Genomic DNA, 20,581 nt, shown 5'->3' with positions numbered 1-20,581 from the left:
AATACCTATGCCACCCGGTCCAAGCGACCATGAAGCCAACCCAGTGTAAACAATCCCAGCCGGCGATACACCCAACACCGCAAGCCCCGTATCGTAGGCACAAAGGCACAGGTCTACAAGCCCTCAAGCTCTCCCCGTGACATAGAAGCTCCCAGTGAGCGTTTCCATCTTCCAACCATCGTTCTTGAGATACGCCCCAACCGCCTGGCGCAGGCGCGAGACCCCCCCGGCGCTGTGCTTCCCCACGCCGGTAACGACAGTGAAGCCGTTCCGCTTCGCCAATGTCTTGCGGTCCTCGCCGAGGTTGTTCCACCAGTTCCACACCCGCTGCTTGGCGATGCGAACTCCGTCCATAACGAAGACGCCATGAAGGTCAAGCATGGTGCTCGTGCTCTGTTGAGCAACGTGCGCCTCAGCCTCCCGCGAGACATTGGCTGTGAAGGCCGCTCTCCCATCTCTAGCGCGCTCGGTGTAGACTACGGCCCCTTGGCGACCAAGAGGGCCCATCCTTCGAAGGGCGGCGGCGGCGCGCATCTCGGAGGCGAAATCGGTCGTCACCGGCGATACCGATGTCAATGCTGGTTGTTGGGCAAAGGTCGTTTTGAGTGGCAGAGCGGTAAAAGGTGGAAGACGTGGCCGTGCGGCTGGCACCCGGGACTTCGCCGCGGCGGCAAAATCCTTTGCGCCCTCGAGCTCCCCGTCGTCGACAGTAGACAGCACCGCATTGTAATTGATCGTGACAGTTTGCTTTTTGTTTTTCGCATTCCCTTTCCGCGCACGACTCCCTCTACCTTTGGGGGACGGGCAATCTTCGTCAGAGACAAAAAAGCCATCAACGCCCTTTGGGAGGGAACCCTCATCCTTGAGGAACTGGCGGACGAGAAGGGCGTCAAACGCGCGCTCGAGATCGCCTTCACTTTGTTTGAGTATGAAGCGGATAGTGTGGTCACCCCATCCGTCTCCGAAAACCAGTTTAAGTTCTTGGATCTTTTGCTCCTCGCTCAGGTTTGTCTGCTCAGTGAGTCTTTGGCCCTCGGAGCGGTCTGAGAACTCCGAGATGGTGGTGGTGCACTCGGCTGACGAATCGACCCCATGGCCACTGGTTGCTGTGTCGTCAGGGGAGAATTCCCCAATCTCAGACGCGCTGCTCAGACCCGAGGGGTCAAAACCAGTGGCGGCTTCTTCCCGTGCTGTTTCGGTCAGCACGTTAAGAACCTGCCGAATTTCCTCATATCCGCCCACAATGTCTCTCTCGTCGGCAACCAGAAGTATCAGGGACTCGTCCAGGATCGAACCAAACTCAGACTGCAAGCCACAATTAGCCACGGCCGCCAGGAGCTACCATGGCCACCCTCCCCAACTTATTGATAAGAACCCGTGGCCCTCAGACGTACAAGCAGCTTCTTTCGGTTTTGGTCGGCGACCTCTCCGTTTGCGTCATCATCAGGTGGGCGTGTTCCCTTCATCCCCGGCCACTTTTAATGCCAACCACGCCGGAAAAGGGCAAAAATACACTGCTCGGATAATAGTTAAGTCTGTACACGAATAGGTTTTTAGAAAAGCCGTTGTGCTGAAACGACATCGTGATCGAAGTGCGATACAAGTTGGTTTTGAGGAACTCTTTAGAGTGGGGGTGTTTGACTCCCAAGCATCATGGATGTTGGGCCGTTTGTTGGGAGCACAGGCGCTCGGGCCAGATTGCCGAAGTCGATGCGACTCGCAGATGACCTCAGTGACTCGTCACTTGCCCACGGACGATGGAGTGCAAACACACAATTTGCCTTTTAAATGGTCAGCCATTGCGGTGAGCGGCCGTCGGCTATCTCCCACCAACCGCAAGCAGTTGCAAGTCGGCAACAATTACTTGATGTACAAGGTTTCCCGGGGGGGAACAGTTACAGACGGCCCACCGCGTGAGGTGCCCAGACGAAGTACCTGAGTCGTATTGAGGTATCGATCGATCAACACTCAGAAAAGTCTTCCGAAGTGGCACAAACAGCCCATGGAAACTAAAGAGAGGAACGAAAAGAACCTAAGCCCTTCGGAGGCCCAAAGCCTACTTTTTATTTGGATTACTTTCATTTATTTTCTTCTGCTCGGGGTTTCCCCCACCTCTTTCTCTTTCTTGATTTACTGGCGTGAAAGCTCCATAAAATGGTTCAATATGTGGCTCAGAAACAGCCGATGAATGGAAGCTCCCCAGCCTTCCATCGCATCCCGTGCTGCCTCGGCATCCGTTGCAAATCCGGAACGTCACACGAGATCGAACAAAAAACAATCCAATCAAGACACTCTGACAATCCCAGGCAAGGAAGAAGATCGAAGGCCACGCAACCGCCGAAGTCTTTGACAGGGATTCTACCGGCCCCTGGCCTAGTTGAGACATCGCTTTCCTCAAACGATGTTTCTTTCCACTTCTTATCCGGCGCCTTCCGGGCCCCGCGGCCGACCGACGCACGCAAATTCAAAGAAGGAGATATGCCACTCAACGGAGTTCCTTCATATATTTTCACTTGAACCCGTGAGATCTGTTCTAAAATATAAGTGCTCGCCCGCGCATGGTGTCAGTTTTTTCCGGTTACCAACAGTAACCCGAACCCCACGCTCTCTCCAGTAACAAAAGGGGTGGATATGGAGCCCCAGAAATTCATCAACGGGCCTGAGCCGTTGAGAGGGTGCGTCCAGGCAATTACACAATCCGCCTGTGAATCCATATCCAGGTCACTAACCTCAGTACAGCCCAGATATCCCATACAAAAATGAAAGTAAAAAGAATCCTCCCCTGAGGGGCCTTGTCCTTGTTGCGGCAATGTATTTGTAGGCGACCCAGCCCAGACAAAAACGATGCATATACTGACGGGTTGTCAGAATGGAATGGTTTCGCTTCATCCGGGAAATCATTTGGCACAATACCGGGTTCGATTCATTGAGGAAACTCACCCCTTTCATCGAGGAGTATGAGCCGTGGTTTGAACCGCAGGTCGTGCCAAGCCCGGCGACGATAGGGAGCAGCGAGGACGACGGGAACGCGAGGACGGAAGAAGATGAAACAGAGGCTCCGTTGGCCGCTTACCCCAAGGCCAAGTACTACTCAGTTTCCGACTACCGCAAACTGTATCTCTCGGGCACCCTGACGCCAACCGATGTCGCCGAGGTCCTCTTACCTTTGATCCGGCGGGACGTCCCCAACCCAACCGAGCATTCAACAGCATTCTTCGAAACGCGAGTGGATAAGGTTCTGGCCGCAGCGAGAGAGTCGACTCAGCGGTACAAAGAGGGCCGCTCCCTCGGGCCACTGGACGGGGTACCCACGGCAGTCAAGGACGAATACGATATCGAGGGCTACCGCACCTCCCTCGGCTCGCGGAACACCTACTACTCCCCAGACGAGGATCACGGCACATCGTGGTGCGTTGAGAAACTGGAAGCTGCGGGCGCCATCAACCTCGGCAAGTTGTCAATGCACGAGTTCGGCCTCGACACCACGGGCAACAACCCAATCCACGGCACACCTCGCAACCCGCACAACCGCCACTATTACACCGGAGGTTCCTCTTCGGGCACCGCTTACGCCGTCAGCGCGGGCCTGATCCCCATCGGCCTAGGCAGCGACGGCGGAGGCAGCATCCGCATCCCGTCCAGCCTCTGTGGCGTCTTCGGCCTCAAGCCGACCCACGGCCGCCTGTCCTTCCGCCCCGGTCCCAACGTCTGCATAACCTGCGCCTGCCTGGGCCCCATCGCCGCCGACATCTCCTCCCTCGCCGCCGTCTTCTCCGTCATCTCCGCACCGCACTCCTCCTCCCCCTTTCCCCCGCTCCCAACCCCGCTCTCCCTTGGCACCCCTCGCCCCAACGACCCCAAAATCCTCGGCATCCCCCAAGCCTGGATCGCGCGCTCCACCCCGACCATCCAAGCCCTCTGCAACCGCCTCATCCGCCAGCTCGTCACCACGCACGGCTACACCACCGTCGACATCACCATCCCCTTCCTGCGCGAGGGGCAGCTCGCGCACGCCCTGACCGTGCTCACCGACGCCGCGACCCTGCTCCCCAACCCGCGCGGGCTCACCGCCGCCAACCGCGTCCTGCTCGCGCTGGGGCGCGTCACCCCCGCGACCGACTACCTGCTCGCGCAGAAACTGCGCCGCCTGCTGATGCAGCACCTGGCGTGGCTGTGGCAGCAGCACCCGGGCATGTTGATCGTCACGCCGACGACGGCGTGCGAAGGGCTGCCGATCGTGGATGAGCGCGCGGAGATGCGCTGGGGGGTCAATGATGGCGATCGCACGATGCAGAGCATGGAGTATGTGTGGATGGCGAACTTTTGTGGCCTGCCGAGTCTGAGCGCGCCGGCGGGGTTTGTGCCGGGCCGGGGCGGGACGCCGGATGTGCCGGTTGGGGTGATGGCGATGGGGGAGTGGTGCGCTGAGGAGCAGCTGTTGAGGTTTGGGAGGGTGTTGGAGGAGGTTGGGGCGGAGAGACGGAGGCGGCCGGGAGTGTGGGTGGATGTGGTTGAGGAGGGTAAGCGGCGGGGGGGAAACCGGAGCGGAGGGAGGGGGGAGCCTTTATGAGGTGTAATACGCTAGTGGCGGAGGTGGAAGGGTAAGTGTATAATGTTGGGTTCTTTAAGTGCGAGAGAAACTCATGATGACCCGGCTTCGGTTTGAGAATGGGGGAGGCCTTACGATGCTTTGGCCGATTCCGTCTGCCCCCTGGATCCTGGTTGTCTAGAAACTCATGTATATACATGTACAGGCCATCAAATGACCTCCCTAAACAAACAACAAAGTATGCTTCCTTACAAAAGTTGAAGCCTTCTTTCTAGCTTGCCTTGTTTGTCGGGGACTCGAACTCGTCACCCCGCGCATGTTCCCTGAGCCTGCCTACAGCCACCATCAAGTAATACACCAGAAATCCACCCAGAAGTCGTGCCATGGCCGACATTGCAACCATAACCGGCACCAGCAAATGGGTTGGATGGCTGCGCTCCGCTTTTATTGGTTGCCGAGATGGAGGGATTATGCAGAGGAGCAGGCCAGCGCCTACACAGTATGTTGCAGCCAATTCTAGCTTGGGACAGCTGCAAGAGCGCTGCAATCATGTTGAAGAAGGGGGTTGCTGGCTTGTGTGAAGCTGCCCTCAAAGTGTGCTCCAGACGAAAGAGGTGGCAATTGCCCCTGAACATGGTTGCGAGGTGGGGCCGAAGCCCCAGACATTGAAACGGCTTCACGATCCTAAACAACAAGGGACAGCGTGCCCAAACAAAAAAGTACCTCCCAGGTAGGGATATGAACGACCAATGTAAAACGGTGTAGATTACCTGATCCGGAGTGTCCGGATCCGACCTCGCTAGCCTGGTTTGCCGGCTCTGAAGAAACAAGCTTGGGGATCTTGAAGATCAGCAAACACGGCTGGCTTGACAGAATGCGGGACTTTGAACCCAGGTTGTTATTTAAGTAACCGGTGGGTAGCTCAATCGGGCAGGAGGTGGTGCTCCTTGATGTGGTTGCCGTTGTGGAGGCCTGGATCAAACAAAGATACAACCTGGGAAACCACGAGAGAAGCTGTGAGTGAATGAAACTGAGCATTTGAGCGAACAAAATATAGCACACCCTTGTTCTTTTCCAGGCGGTCAAATCCTTTCTGTATGTTGGTGCACCTTCCGTGACTGTTGCATCTGACATGAAGTGAAAAAGAGTCACTGGCAGTTGCGAGTTGTGCGAAGGGGGGGTTATGGTGGATCTTAGCCGCCAAATTCAGCACCCATGGCACCCCTGCACACGTGATGGAGGCCGCTGTGGTGGCTTCGCTAATGCACCACTGCAAGGGCCTGGGGGGATGCGCCTGATCTCGACCGCCCCAATCCCGACAGGGCAGCCCCCCAGCGGGACTGATTTTGCCGTTTCCTCACAGAAGAAGACGCCATCCTGGCAATCCGCAATCCACGCCTGTGCTGTGTCTGTTCTCTGTGCCTCGAGAACTCAACCTACGCCTTTGTAGCACGTCTATCTTCCGCCGCCAGCCGCCGCACCCCAGAACACAGCAGCAACACCGACGGCACAGCATTATTACCTACCCTGTCGACTGTGAGCAGCTGTCGCGACAATCCCAACACACTAAGACACTCTCACGGCACCGAAAACGCACCCCGAGTCCCGGTCCTCACCCGGTTCCCTCCTTCATGGCCAGTTAGCAGAATATTACACGAGCCGAGCCGATACAGCTTCCCGCTCTCTCACGGACTCGATCTGACGTTCGCCCCGCCTGGTTGCCGAGCCCCGAGCCGCTTTCTCAGAAGGCGCATCTTTCCCATTCGCCGCCGACGGGACTAAAAGCACTCGCCCCGGTTCTCATAATTACAGTGTCCCTCTTTCCCGCCGATGATAAACACACGACACGACATTGTCCGCTTTTGATCCCCCGTCATCGAAATACAAAGACAGGGCGCTGATCGCCGGGCTCTAGCCTCCCCGAGGCCCCGATACCCAAGTCTCGATGATGGTATGTCAAGACCCCCGTGGTGCCTGGTTCCCGCGCCCGGGATGATGCATTCGGCGTTCGGTCGCAGCTGCGCATCCGCTCCAGCATGGAGGCCCGTGTCTCCCGAACGGCCGCTCGTTTTGCATGGATTAAAAATATGGGTCCTTGTGGACCACGAATTGGTTGTGTGCGACAGTCGACTAACCGCCTTCTCTTCCGCAGACCTCGACTCAACTCCGAGATGTGGGTGGTAGCTTTGCGAGCCGACGCGGTCACGCTAGCCAACTGTCGATATCCGACCCGAGCCACCACGTCACCGAAGCGATAGGCACAATGTACGGCGACGACGAAGACTCGGGTACCGAGGACAACCGCCCGCTGAGTTTTATAGCGGCCAAGTACGGGGGCGAGAACCTGGACAAGTCTCAGAAGCCGGGCGACCCGGCCGGCGACCGACTGCGGCTGGTGCGCACCACATCTGACCAGCCGAAATATGCGACGCATCTATCGCCCGAACCCAACGGTGTCAATGGCCCTCCTGCCCTTAAGAAAGCGCAGACCTTCCCTGCGAGGCTACCCGCCGAGACGAACGGGTCGAACGGGCGTTCCAAATCCCCGCTACCCCCATTATCACCGAACCCGTCCTTGCGGGACGTCCAGGATGCCGAGGCGGCTTCGCAGTTTCCGCTCGCAGGCATCGACAATCCCAATGATATTGCCCAGGAGCTTAGTAACCTACAGGCGCTGCGGAGGATGTCGATGGATGTTGGAAATACCACGGACCCCGACCTTTTGCAGTTCTCTGGCGTATCGGTGATGGAAATGCCGTCGATAGCACCAATGGGCGACGACGACGAGGCAGACCCGTCCCGATTGCTCTGGGTTCCGGCCAGGGTACACCCCGAACTCGAGCCGACCGCCTTTAAGAATTTCCTCGAGAAGCGGGTGCAGACGATAAAACGGAGGTCCGGGGACTCGTTTCTCTCCGTCGAAGGATTACAGCGGAATAACTCGGGCAGCTTGAGACGGAAGAAGTCGATGCTCTCTCGCCAGGTTAACAACGGGACCGAAGGTGGGGAAGGTTTTGAGAACGACCATGCCGCTGAGCTCAGCCTCTCCGAGCTAGTGAAAGATCCAACCAAGGCGGTGCAGAAGTTGGCTCAGGAGTCGAGAGAGGGTAGCGAGGGCGACAACCCGATTCTTCCCATGGCCCCGGGTATGGGGCTCCGGCGGTCGACGAAAACGACATACCGAAAAGGTGGAAGCCAACGTTACGGGGACCGCTCGACCTTCTCGAAGCGGCTTGCGGCGAGGCACACCGAAAAGGAGAGCAACGAGGAATTGCCACCACTCCCAGCGATTGACCCGTCACTCGATCCGACCATCGGGAAGCCCCTTACCAGGGTCCAGTCCGAGCCTATCACCGAGAACTACTCGCGCCCCACTCGTACCGTGCGAAGGCAACAGAACTTCTCGAGGGAATCCCCTGCATCTACGTCTTCGTCAACGACGGTGTCAGACGAGCCGATCAAGGACGAAGCCGCGAGGCCCATCGCGCCTTCTTCTCCACCAAAGGCCCAGGTGATTCCCGCCCGGTCATCCTCTACCTCGGCGGCACACTCGAGCCCTTCCCCTGTGCCTCAAATTATTGAGACACCACCGGCAGAGGAGAGCCCACAACCAAATCAGCCGCTCCCCGAGAGATCTTCCTCTCAAAATGGGGCACCGCAGAGTCATACCGAACAGCCGCCAACGGATCCCCCGGCTCGCTCTAGTAAGCGACCTCCTCTATCCAAGACGTCCAATCTCCCGGTCCCTGCTGCGAGGGCAAACAGCGTCAAGGAGCAGGGCTCGTCAAACTCGAACGTGCTCGGCGAGATCAACCAGCCACACGCACTGCCCGGAAGCGGTGGCAGTACTACCAGCAGCTTAACCTTTATCCCTACCTTTGACAGCATCGAGAAGAAGTTCGACAGAAAGAGCAAGGAGAAAGACGACAGCGAGAGTGTGGCCTCCCACAAGTCAACTTCGAGTTGGAAGTGGTTCAAGAGCGACGATAAGGAGAAGAAGAAGCGGGAAAAAGAGAAGGAGAAGGAGCGTGAGCGTGAGAGAGAACGGGAGGAACAAGCTAGGAAAGCGAAAGGCAAGGCTGCTGACAAGAGCCATGATCACGCGCGGATGGACGTCATCCAGAGCTCCATCGACAACGTCCCCAAGGGCCGCGAGAGCCTCCGGCTGGATCGGGATAGTATCGAGGGTTTGCCGCAAGAGGAACGGAAGAAAGAGACCAACCGGAAATCGAGTGAGGGGAAGAAGGAAAAGGAAGGCTTCTTTGGCGGTTTGTTTGGCGGCTCGAAGAAGAAAGCCGACAAAGACTCGAGCCACAAGAAGAAAGAGCATCGACCGCTTACCCCTGACCCCCCGCCCCGACCTCTCCGCGCCGATATCGACTATGCCTGGACCCGGTTCCCGATCATCGAGGAGAGGGCTATCTATCGGATGGCCCATATCAAGCTCGCCAACCCACGCCGGCCGCTGCACAGTCAGGTACTGCTTAGCAACTTCATGTACTCATATCTCGCCAAGGTGCAGGCGATGCACCCACAGCTCCAGATCCCCGTCTCGCCGCAGCAGAAGAGGCAAGAGGAAGAACGAAAACGGCGTGAAGCGGAAGAAGCCCAGCTGCAAATGGAGCAACAAGCGGCCGAACAGGCGGCCCAGGATGGGAACTTTGACTTCGAGTACCATCGAGTAAGTTCCTCCCGTGTGGTATCGTGATTCTTGATGGCTAATCCAGGCGCAGTCCGGTACCCAGTACGGTGATGCTCCGCTGCAGCAAGACGGCACCGCTCACTACGCGGACGACGGGCAGATATACGACTACGACCATGGCGATCATCATCACCAAGATAACGGGGATGGCTACGCTGATGAACAGCCACAGGCACAGGGTCACAACCAGGGCCATGTACGCCAGGGCAGCGGCAGCGGACAGCAAAATAACTACTACTATGCGCAGGACGCCACCAACAAGCGGCGCGACGACAACGACGAGAACGGCGACATGTGGTAGAACCACGCCGATCGTCCGCGCGTCGGAACAAACCCTAGCGCTTGTAACACTGGTGAAGGCGGTCGGTTGAGCGAAGCTCCAAAGCAGCGCGTCGCTTACTTTCCCGTCGCAGACCCTGTTCAGGACACGCCTGAGCCGCGGCAGCGGAGGCGGTCCTTGTACAAGCGCATGCGCGTGTGGGCCGGCGCCATGGAACCGCGGTCTCTCCCGCCACCGCCCATACCACCGCCCTCGCCATTCCCGCTACCTCTGCAACCGCGGCTCCCGCCGCAGCTGCCGGAATTACCGCTCCCCTCGCCCTGCGATTTCTCGATCCCGTTCCTCTCAGCCTCAGAGGGATATACCAGACCTAAGTGTGCGGTAACCCAGTGCCGATCTTGTCCTGTTTGATCCTCCCCCCAGCGGGCGGGGTTCTGTTCCTCCTTTTCTGCCGCTGCGGGGTTTACTTTCAGGGAAGGGGAGGGAGGGATTGGGTGCGGGGAGGATTGTTGCTCACTAATACGACGGAGGTTAGTACCACGCAGCGCAAGCGCGGCGCGGCCACACATGCACGACACAGCGAGTATGATATACATGTATCTCTTCTCGAAATGGAAGGAATGAAAGCGGAGTCGGGGATGCATGGGGGTTTTGTTGTTTGGCTTTTGCCTTTTTTTTTTTTTTTTTATTGATTTGGTTTTTTTACCTACCCTCTTCCCCGCGCCTTTACGTTTTCTCTTTCTCTCTGTATTTGTATTGTTCAAAGCATAGCCTGGCATGGGTGGGTTGAAACTATGGGTGGATGGATCGGTTTTCAACTTACTGTCAAGGGATGGATGGGTGATGGATGGGCGGGTGGGGTTTTTCGCTTGGTTGTGTATTGGTGAAGAAAGGGCTGTTGAGTCGGGTGGAGGTGAGGGTGTTTTTGCCTACCAAGACTCCGTGTCGGCTCAAAATAGTCCAGAACTGGTAGCTATATGAGGCTAAGAAACTGCACCCTTAAGCAACAATGAAGACCAGAAGCTGTTGTTAATGAGAGCGCGAAAACAAGTTTGCCCAAGACCCATCCTCCCTAAAAGCCCAATGCACAAACAGAGGCTACAACCCTTCCATGCCTGGGCTTGACACCATTTCTAGAACGAAAGCGTCAGTATCTCGATATCCCATGCCGCCCAAGCTATCGGTGAATTGTTGGTGGGCCCACGCAAACCCAACGGTTGACAGGGAGGGCTTTTTCTCCGAGTTGTTCTCCTTTGGTTAACCTAGTGACACTTCCCCCATGATCTGCTATTGTTTCTCAATGCCGCTATCTGACCACCGACGTAGTTGATCGCGATGAGGCCATGGCTGAGGACTGGTTGTGACTAAGGACCTCAAAGTGCCGGTGCAGACCTTGGTGGAAGGAGGGCTGACACCGAGGTGGATGAGGAATCGCGAGGCACTGTTTTGTTTACTCCTGTCTAACGCTATTCTACTTTGTATCATATTCCCAACAAAGGTCTGCCGTCTCCTTGGCCAGCATCCCGCTTCTCAAGCTTGAGAAGGCGGCTCTCCTACGTTCTGGCCTGCTCCTCCTTTAGATCAGTGCTGAGACTCAGAATCGGAAAAAACTTGTCTCTGTGATGAGTTGCCTGCTCGAACGAGTAGGCCGCGCTGATAACCAACCCATCATCGAAGCGACGACCGATGAACATGATGCTTGTGCTAACTGCGTGTTAACGGGAGCGTATTCAAGACAGGGAAAATGGCGTAGACGTACGGAATGTTAGGCCCCGTAGACACGAGGCCGTGTTTTCGTTTTGTTGGAAGAGGCCAGTCGGCTGGATGGGCCGGTATAGGAACTGCAATCTGAGGGTTTCCTCCGAATGACGCCGTAGTTTCAGTCTACATTGGGACGGCTAGGATGTCGCATTCACGTTTGTCCAGCAGCCGCGCAACCTCCATGCCTATGTGGAGACGGTGAGTCTCGGAAGTGGATGGATGGATGGAATTTATTTCGCCCGGAGGCACTGGGCCTATAGGGCCTTAGCACGCTAACTACATTCGGATCAAATCGGTTTGCCTTTTAACTCGTACAAGCCCCCTACTTCTTCCCTCTTTCTCGCTGCACCATTTACCTCTTGCCTTGGTTGTTGTTAGCAGATCAACTTGGAGGCTACTTTCTCCAAGTGTTCAGCGTCCTATCTTCAGCAGCTAAAGCGGGACCTGCTGGTTAAGGCTCGTGGTTGAGGCTCGTGGTGTTGAGTGTCGGCTTCTTCTACTGTGACTGGTCTAGACTCTCCTCCTCATTCAGCTCCAGCCTTCCTGTTGCCATTGCGTATTTGATCGTCGCCCGGACTGCCTTCATATCTGGTGACCAATGCCTTGTATCTGATGGCGCTTTCCCTCCCAGATAGAACGAGAGGCTTCCTCGTCTTGCCACTGTGCATTGCAGCATGTCTTCCCTCAGAGTCGTCCATCTCACGCTGGACGGTACTCAACGCTAACCCCAGGAAGTCCGGAGGACAGGACAGGAAAATTGCCAGGAGCGGGAGAGAGGAAGGAAGCGCCCCGTAGCGCAGCGAAGGGCCGCGCAACGGACGAACGAAGCGACGCCAGCAATTTTAATGATATAACAACAGTGTTAGAGAAGCCCTTGCCTAATAGCTATCAAAAAACCACGATACTATAACGGTGCGACAGACTGAAACTAACTTAGTCTGAACTCCACAGATCCGAACTCCTTAAGCTAGACCTCTTCGACTTTGTCCTCCTCGAGTCTGGACTCCTCGAGTCTGAGCTCTTCGACTTTGTCCTCCTCGACTTTGTCCTCCTCGAGTCTGAACTCCTCAAGTCTGAATTCCACAGATCCGAACTCCTCGAGTCTGAACTCCTCGAGTCTGAGCTCTTCGACTTTGTCCTCCTTGACTTTGTCCTCCTCGATTCTGAACTCCTCAAGTCTGAATTCCACAGATCCGAACTCCTCGAGTCTGAACTCCTCGAGTCTGAACTCCTCGAGTCTGAGCTCTTCGACTTTGTCCTCCTTGACTTTGTCCTCCTCGATTCTGAACTCCTCAAGTCTGAATTCCACAGATCCGAACTCCTCGAGTCTGAACTCCTCGAGTCTGAGCTCCTCGAGTCTGAGCTCTTCGACTTTGTCCTCCTCGACTTTGTCCTCCTCGAGTCTGAACTCCTCGAGTCTGAACTCCTCGACTCTGAACTCCTCGACTTTGTCCTCTTCGACTTTGTCCTCCTCGAGTCTGACCTCCTCGAGTCTGAATTCGGCCCCTTTCGTTGGCGTTTCCAGGGATTCTTTGAGATCAGCGTTGAGTCATCGCTGTCGGCTTCGTCCACCGAGCGCAAAACCGTGCCATCGTCTGTGCCGTACCCCTCGCTTGAGTCCGTGAGATATTCGCCCCAGGATTCCAAGCGATAGCGACCTTTGTCGTCAATCACGCAAACGCCACCGTCAACGGGAGCGTCGATGTCCTCACCGGCACCCGCGCGTGCCTCGGCGGTGCCCTGATGCCTCACAAAAGCTTCTTTGATCTGGAAGGCGGCTCTGGAGATCAGGAGTTTGTGTCGTTGCTGGGAGTTGTTGATCAAGTGCGACATCCATTCGGGAAGCCAGATGCAGTTTCGAGGTACAGACCATTGGCGCGCATGTGTTTTGGGATTGTGCCAGCCCGCCGTATCCACATACCCCAGCATGTGCTCAACATCGCGGGCGTAGCACCTCTCGGCATACCTGTGCCACGGCTTCAGGTGGCGGATGACAAACTCCCGGTGGTCCGTCACGCCCCAGAGATGTATCTGGTCGACGAGCGAGAGGAGCTCCCAGGCCTTCTTCTCAGTCACGACCCTGGCGCTCCAGATCCGCTGGAAAATGTAGACAGACTTGCTCATGCCCTCCTGCCTGGCATATTCCCGTTTGAGCCTAGGCCTCTTGTAGCCGACCAGAATGTGCCAGTGGGCGCCGAAGGACGTGAAGACAAAGACTTGAGTGTTTCGGCTTTCCGGTGTTTGATCCTCGATGATTTTGCCCGGCTTGTGCTTGCCTGGTCGTTTCGTCAATACTTCTAGCAGGTCGAGGTAGACCGCCCCGGCTGAACATGCTTGTCGGCGGGCTTCACGGGGGTCGCCGCCCCAGCCCTTGGCTTCATAGACGGCAAATGGGAACACGAGGTTGGCATCGCCCCTGCGGGTCCGAAATCAGACCGCAGTGTTTGTGAAGCAGCAGTGCCTCTAAGCGGTCATGGTCGAGGTCCCAGTGAGCTATAGCGCTTTTCTGATAATCTTTCGGCTGGAAGGTCGCGAGTCCGAAAGTGGCGTCTGGCCTCCTCACAAGGAATGTTGTCTCGCCGGTGAGAAGGCACGAGGCTAGGTATGCATCTTTCCCCAAGGTGTTATACTCGTGTTTGTCGCTTCCACAACAGAGATGTCAGTACGCAGTTACGGAATCGGTGGTGTTGCAGGATAGGAACTTACACAGCCAACAACGGATCATCCCTCATCAGACCAAAGACATCGGTCCAGGCGTCAACCTCCCAAGCAAACTCGACCTTCTTCCATTGCTCATTGTCCACAATGTGTCTTACGAATCTCCGAGCTCGGGTTCTGCGGCGTGTCTCGCTCGGGTTCTGCGGCGTGTCTCGCTCGGGTGGTTCCAATCGAGATCCTCTCCGGCATCGTCTTGCAATGAAGGCAACCACAGAGTGCGACCAGCCGATACCCGCCCAGGGGAACGGTAATGACGATAATATATCCCACGAGCATTGTCTCTCCAATCCGCCCCAAATCTGTTGACCCAAGCGCTGGGCCGCAAGCAGCCGGGCCGCAGGTACCTGTCATGACAAGGCAAGTCAGCTTCGCGTTCATTGGAAGATCGTCAGGCGTGAAATCAGTTAGTAAGGCATCATAAACATCTGGGCACCGAGATAGAGCTTTTCGACAGCGACAGCTTTCGCTTCGTCATCCCGACCGTGGTCCATTATTACCCTTTGCGTGTCACTTTTACTCTGTACCTTCACCGCCCTCCATGATTTTGGCTTGGGTGTTGACCCCATTGCTCCGAGCCGCTGAGCCTGCCGATGCAGCTTAGTCCACAACGCTCGGTACTGTTTTATGGTGATGTCGTCAGGGAACTGTCGTGAGTGGCATGGAGGCTTGCATCTGATGAAGCCTGGATTCGCGGTCAAGGGCCCGTTCTGGCCTGTGACCGTTGGGAGGAGTGGCCTGGACAACTTTCGGTCCACCGGGACGGTCGGCCTCGGACGGGGCACGGGAGCCGGCGATCGTATAGGGAGCTCGTCGACTGGCAAGAGTTTTCTCCTGTTCTGAGTCAGTTCCATGGTTGTGGTCTCGCTCTTAGGTTTTTGGTCTTTTTGGAAATGCACGAGGGACAGTTATGCTCTTCGAACTGAAGACGAGAAAGGAGACAGGCGACGCAGGCGCCTAACTATCTACTTGGCTACATTACTGCTTACCTTATGCTTAACCCTAGCATTCACTTACACACGGCCTGATCAGCCCCAGGCAGAAGCACATTGCCAACCGGGCGATAGAGGAATGGGAGGAGGAACATAGGGGGGTAGCATTGGCACGGGTGAACAACCCAACAACAAGGGCTCTGGGCCAATCATTGCGCCCCAGTCTGCATGTACCAAACCTCACACCCTTCAACAACCGCCGACCGTGTAAGAGGGCCGAAACTTGCAGGAGGCCTGGCGGCTTTGCATGGACTTATGGACTGTCTGCGGGATGCGAAGTCAGAGAGATTTGGCTGAACGGTCTTGGAGTGAGTGGCTTGGACAGCACGTCTTTTCGAGTGCTGATAGTATTGCGAAGATACAAGCGAGGAAGAGAGAAACTGGGTAGTGAGGCAGGGGACAGGCAGACACCCACTGAGTTCTGCGCCGCCGGAGGGGGATGGGAAGGTGGGGTGGGTTTGTTCGAACACCTGCAGACCACTCTTCAGCCGCCCAGCCGCCATCATGATTTGAGCTGCTGTGTGCAGCAAGCGACAAGCATCCGCTGATAAGGCCCAACAACACTTCGTCATTTGTCTGGTTCGGGCTTGAACTTGCCTCGCCTTCCAAAATAACTTGCACTGCAATGCGCCAACATGGGGAAGGGCACTGACAAGCTGTACATCACGCGCTCCGAGTGGTCGTCCTCGGATGCCTACGGTGCCAGCGCCGGGGCGAACGCGGGCGCGCGGGCGCAGCGCAACTGCGGCAATACGCACGCGAGCTTCAAGCGCCTGCCCTTCAACTTTTGCGCTGCCAGCCTCCAGCCCTTCCAGAACCCCATGTGCAAGGCCGACGGCACCATCTTCGACGTCAAGGTCATCAGCACGTAGCTGGACAAGCACGCAGCCAACCCCGTCAACGGCAAGCCGCTCAGGACCTGATCAAGCTCAACTTCGCGCGCAATGCCAACACGGCCGCGACCCACGACCACACCGGCATCCCGACCGACGGCAAGGGCAACTTCATCGACCCCGTCACCTTCAAGGTATTCACCGATAATACCCATATCGTAGCCGTCCGCTACAGCAGCTATGCCAACATATTCGCCTGGGATACGGTCGAGCGCATGAACATCAGGTCCAAGATGTGGCGCGACTTGGTCGACGATGCCGAGTTCGGCCGTAAGGATATCATCACCCTACAGGACCCGCAGAACGCCGCCAGCTGCGACCTCAGCCAGTTTAAATACCTATAGGACGGTCAGGACGCCCTACCTACAAAGGACCAAGAGGCGCAGCGCCAGCAGGGCGGCATCAACGTCGACGCGCTGGGCCGCATCGGCGACAAGGTCCTGCGCGCCAAAGAAGCCGTCGAGCGCGCCCGCCAAGCCCGCGAAGCTGGCGGCGTCGATATCAACCGCATCAGCAAATCCCTCGCCACCTCCACCTGTAAACCCTCCACCGCACCGGGCACCACCACCTCCCGCACCCCCTCCATCCTCGAGAAGAAACTCGCCCCCAACGCAGCCGCCTACACCACCGGCCTCGCAGCCGTATCCTTCACCTCGACCGGCCTGACGCCTGAAACCTCCGGCGAGCGCGCCGTGCTCTCCGACGAGGAATGGAGTTCGCAGTCCAAATTTGGGGGCGAGCTCTTGCTTGGCAGTCTGAAGCGTGTGACCTCGGACACGTTCGTCGAGCTCGGAGCCTTGGAACCTGAAGTAACAGTGCCGACAGGTCTCGAAGATATCTGCGGGGTGTCGCCGAGCTTCTGATTCTTGACCCTTTTCTGCGTATGAAGCAGCGAGCATATTCATCGGCAATGCCTTTCTCCTTCCAGTAAAGTGCTCGGAGAAGGCTTTTCCACCCGCGACCTTGGGGGTCCCGGAAGAACGCGCAGAAGCTGCGCCATCGTTTCTCCGCAATGACAAGGTTGACTACCGTGTTATCGGCACGGTCAGGTAGCAGCGGGTGTTGCTCATTGCCGCGATGGTAAATATTGTGAAGCTCAACGAATGTCAACGGCACCGCAGTTGCGGTTGGCCGCGCGACAAGCTGGGCCCACACTCGTTTGGCTGCGGCGTCCATTTTGGTTGCTTGGTAGCCGCACTGTGCACAAGACTATATCGTCTATTAGCAGAGCAATGCTCGGCTCGATCGAAGTAGTTTACCGAAAAGCCGTGACCTACCGTATGAGGGAACAATTGTCTAAACAATGTCGGGGATGTCAGCAATGAAAATGCCAGTGGGTGCATGCATGACGGGTTTTAAGCCAGGCTCGTGGCCTTCATCGCCGCAAGTGTGAGCCGCCATGGGTTCAACTTCCCGCTAACCTGTTGAGGTGTGCGGCGCGTGCATGTGTGCAAGGGGTTTAGTACTGTAGTTACGGGTACTGTTGACACCGAGAGGAACATGTGCCCCGCCCGAGATGTACTTTTATGGGGGCGGCCTAGACTGCGGAAACTTGACGCTTCGCGCCCGCCGAAAACAGCAGTCCAAACCGCGGCACACGTAGTCTGGGTGGAAAATGGAGGTTGGTGGTTACGAAAACTCCTTATTTTAGAGTTTTGCGCCGCGAGGGGGAGTCGAACCGGTCCTCTTTCGATTGGTGTCCAACCGGTCCTCCACACAATGCCGCTGAGCTAAACCGTTGTTTAACTTCAATTGTGAGGAGGCGGTGAAAGTGTGCGTGCGGGAACTTGTACAGATTATATAAAGTCTGTGCCAGGAAAATACCCAGTGCGAGGAGATGCACGAGGCTCAAGGGTCTATTTGGGCGAGAAGGTCAGGGTGAGATGGAAGAGAGTCAGGGGTTTGTGTTCGGTAAGGATGTCTGTACTAGATCTTTTAAACGGGAGGTGGGTAGTAGGAGGCAAGAAGATGAAAATATAGGCCTCACTTGGTCTGCTCCAGTCCATGATCCATCGTCTCCGTACCTAGCCAAGCTGAGCTTCATCATAGCACTGGATTTTGTAACTTCTTAGGTACCTACCTATCTAGCGACCGGCCCAAACAACCCTGTTTTCTTGTAAACACGAGTAACACTTCATTAACTCATTGAAGCGTGCTCAGTAGCAGGAACTCCAGAGTTTGTTACCCAGGACATGTTATGAACCACTTAATCACCCCCCCTAGGTCCCTTATTTTCTCGGCCCCCTAACCGCACTCGTCAGCTTGATACGGAACCGATTGTGCCGAACCCGACCCCACGGGCAGGGTCCAGCAAGAGGGTATGGTATTATTAAAGCGGCTCTCCCCACTATTAACACATCTTGGGGCCATTTCTAGTAAAAAGTTGCCTCTATAACATCAAATGAGATGAATAGGAAATGCCAAAGACGCGTCAGCAGAGCAGCGCTGCGTCCACTGCACACCAAATTTTGAGATCCCTTTCACCCACATGACGTAGATCAAGCGGCGAAGACCCGGCTGACAAGATTCAAACTTGGGGCACTCGGCCTTTCCAACTGCTGTGTAGTCACCTTACTGTGTGTAACTTGGTGGAGATGACTTATGGGCCTTGTCCTGAAGGAAGATGATCTGCAGCAGGGATTAGACAGTCTTGGCAGACTTGGCAAGCGTATTGTCCTATTTGGGACGAAGCCGTGGTGTTATCACCGGTTCATGGATGATGGCACTCAACACATTACGCGTCCGGCTTGGGGTATGTTGGCAATCGAAAGCCCCTGAAAGGGGTTTAGTGGAATGCCATGGGGAAAAACACAGCAAAATGGAGACGGGGTCTCAAAATCTTTGAACCCAAAAAAGTTCATATAAGAAGCCGGAGGAAGCCCGACAACTAACACCCACTCCAAGACACTGGTCGCCGCCATCATCCACAGATATAATTATACCATCCTACGGCCAAGCTTTTGCTGAGATTATATTCAATTTACTTCCCTTTGTTTCTTTTGATTGTCAAAATGGCGTCTCCTGGAGAACCCGGTATGACAAACACAATCCACAACACACCTTTTACCCAGACACCTAGGCCCCCAAAATTCCAGTGCTAACATGGTCCAGTCCTGTGGAGTTTGTATGTCTACGCTCCAAACCAAGGAGCGCCCATTTTCTTCATCATCGCCTATGGCTTCTCCGCCATCTTCCACATGTGGCAATGCGTCCGCTACCAGGCATGGAAGCTGATGTGGCTGCATTCGGTCTGCGCCGTCTCCTTCACCCTCGGCTACGCCCTGCGAAAATGGGGAGCCCACAACTACCTATACCTCCCCACCGACAAAACACCCTTGATGGTCTTCGTCCTCAGCCAAGTATTCATCTACATCTGCCCGTAAGCCCACCCCTCCACCACCACCAACCCCCCCACCCCAACTAACACGCCGGGCATGCATGGCGCCCCCCCACCATCTCAGCCCCCTCCTCGAACTCTCCAACTACCACGTCCTCGGCCGCATCTTCTCCTACATCCCTTACTGCGCGCCCCTTCCCGCCAGCCGAGTCCTAGCCACCTTCGGCGGGCTGATGGCCGTGGTGGAGGCGCTCAACGCCGTGGGCGTAGCCCTCGTCGCCAACCCGTCCGGCAGCGCGCAGGGCCTCGGCACGCGGTTGACCCTCGCCGCCCTCGCCATCCAGGTGGTGGTGATTGTCATCTTTGTGGCCATGGCCGCGCTGTTTCATCGGCGCTTTGCTCGGGCGGGGTTGCTGCGGCGGAGTGCGAGGGGGGTGAGGGCGGTGCTGTTGGTGTTGTATGTGAGTATGGGGCTGATTTTTGTGCGGTGCGTGTTTCGGTTGGTGGAACATGCGGGGGGGAACACGAAGATTGATTTGGATGATATGGAGGTGTTGAGGGGGCTGAGCCCGTTGATGCGGTATGAGGTGTACTTTTATGTTTTTGAGGCGAGCTTGATGCTGCTCAATTCGTGGTTGTGGAATGTCTGGCATCCGGGGCGGTTCCTGCCGCGGGATCATCACGTCTACCTGGCTGAGGACGGGACGGAGGTGACGGGCGACATTCACGAGGATTCCAGGCCGCTGTTGGCTAAGACGGCCCATGTGTTGACGTTTGGTCTGTTGTTTCGCAACAAAAAGGAGGGCGCGCATCGCATGCAGGAGTTGGGCGAGTACCCGCCGGGCAGTAGCCATTATACTGCCTGAATGACTCAAGAGTGGGAAATGGGTAGTGGGGTGGAGGTTGTTTTAGAGACTAGTAGAATCATGGAGGGTTTGTGGCCTGTGGTCTTGGAGTGGTTTAATGAGGGGGAATGTAGGAGAGAACCTTGGGGGACATGGAATGGGGGGAGGATGGAGGTGGCGAGCGCAGAAGACTTTCGATTGTCTGTAAGTTAGGTTGTAAGGTGGATCGATTGGAGGTATTTTGGTTTAGCGATGTCTAGAAGAGGAGAATGGGAACATAGAGATGGTACTAAAGATCAATAATACCTTTCTCTTCTTTTTTTTCTTTCTTTTTCTCTCTTTCTTTTTCTCTCTTTCTTTTTCTTCACATGCGACACACATAATGTATCACATGTCGCTCTCTGCCGCTCAAGGTCCGAACGATGGAAACAGCGCTTGGTTTGGGTAAGGCGTCGATAATACCAAACACCCGGCGGTAAGATTGCTTGGTAGGATCTAGGTGCCTCG

At 56.0% G+C, this 20,581-nt stretch overlaps 6 protein-coding genes across 6 annotated transcripts; 4 read left to right on the top strand and 2 right to left on the bottom strand.

Annotated features, from left to right (window-relative positions):
- Nucleotides 1-123: 123 nt before the first annotated feature.
- On the bottom strand, nucleotides 124-1,466 carry CHGG_09273 (uncharacterized protein; the record flags this gene model as incomplete). Its single annotated transcript, XM_001227199.1, has 2 exons — nucleotides 124-1,305; nucleotides 1,395-1,466. The coding sequence occupies 2 exons, from the start codon at nucleotides 1,464-1,466 to the stop codon at nucleotides 124-126; spliced, it is 1,254 nt and encodes a 417-aa protein (XP_001227200.1).
- Nucleotides 1,467-2,869: 1,403 nt separating this feature from the next.
- Nucleotides 2,870-5,218, top strand: CHGG_09272 (uncharacterized protein; the record flags this gene model as incomplete). Its single annotated transcript, XM_001227198.1, has 3 exons — nucleotides 2,870-4,520; nucleotides 4,813-5,048; nucleotides 5,108-5,218. 3 exons carry the CDS (start codon nucleotides 2,870-2,872, stop codon nucleotides 5,216-5,218), a joined length of 1,998 nt encoding a protein of 665 aa, XP_001227199.1.
- A 1,594-nt stretch (nucleotides 5,219-6,812) lies between these two features.
- On the top strand, nucleotides 6,813-9,552 carry CHGG_09271 (uncharacterized protein; the record flags this gene model as incomplete). Its single annotated transcript, XM_001227197.1, has 2 exons — nucleotides 6,813-9,230; nucleotides 9,283-9,552. The coding sequence occupies 2 exons, from the start codon at nucleotides 6,813-6,815 to the stop codon at nucleotides 9,550-9,552; spliced, it is 2,688 nt and encodes an 895-aa protein (XP_001227198.1).
- Nucleotides 9,553-12,259: 2,707 nt separating this feature from the next.
- Nucleotides 12,260-14,861, bottom strand: CHGG_09270 (uncharacterized protein; the record flags this gene model as incomplete). The annotated part of the gene is made up of 4 exons (XM_001227196.1): nucleotides 12,260-12,785; nucleotides 12,899-13,708; nucleotides 13,999-14,354; nucleotides 14,535-14,861. The coding sequence occupies 4 exons, from the start codon at nucleotides 14,859-14,861 to the stop codon at nucleotides 12,260-12,262; spliced, it is 2,019 nt and encodes a 672-aa protein (XP_001227197.1).
- A 773-nt stretch (nucleotides 14,862-15,634) lies between these two features.
- CHGG_09269 (uncharacterized protein) lies at nucleotides 15,635-16,755 on the top strand (the record flags this gene model as incomplete). Its single annotated transcript, XM_001227195.1, has 3 exons — nucleotides 15,635-15,867; nucleotides 16,068-16,162; nucleotides 16,271-16,755. The coding sequence occupies 3 exons, from the start codon at nucleotides 15,635-15,637 to the stop codon at nucleotides 16,753-16,755; spliced, it is 813 nt and encodes a 270-aa protein (XP_001227196.1).
- Nucleotides 16,756-18,903: 2,148 nt separating this feature from the next.
- CHGG_09268 (uncharacterized protein) lies at nucleotides 18,904-20,095 on the top strand (the record flags this gene model as incomplete). Its single annotated transcript, XM_001227194.1, has 4 exons — nucleotides 18,904-18,925; nucleotides 19,004-19,271; nucleotides 19,354-19,690; nucleotides 19,838-20,095. The coding sequence occupies 4 exons, from the start codon at nucleotides 18,904-18,906 to the stop codon at nucleotides 20,093-20,095; spliced, it is 885 nt and encodes a 294-aa protein (XP_001227195.1).
- Between the last annotated feature and the right edge of the window lie 486 nt (nucleotides 20,096-20,581).

Source organism: Chaetomium globosum, genomic scaffold (assembly GCF_000143365.1).
Source record: "Chaetomium globosum CBS 148.51 scaffold_6 genomic scaffold, whole genome shotgun sequence".
NCBI lineage: Eukaryota > Fungi > Ascomycota > Sordariomycetes > Sordariales > Chaetomiaceae > Chaetomium > Chaetomium globosum.
The sequence above is the reverse complement of the archived record's forward strand: the minus strand, read 5'-3'. Positions and strand labels throughout refer to the sequence as shown.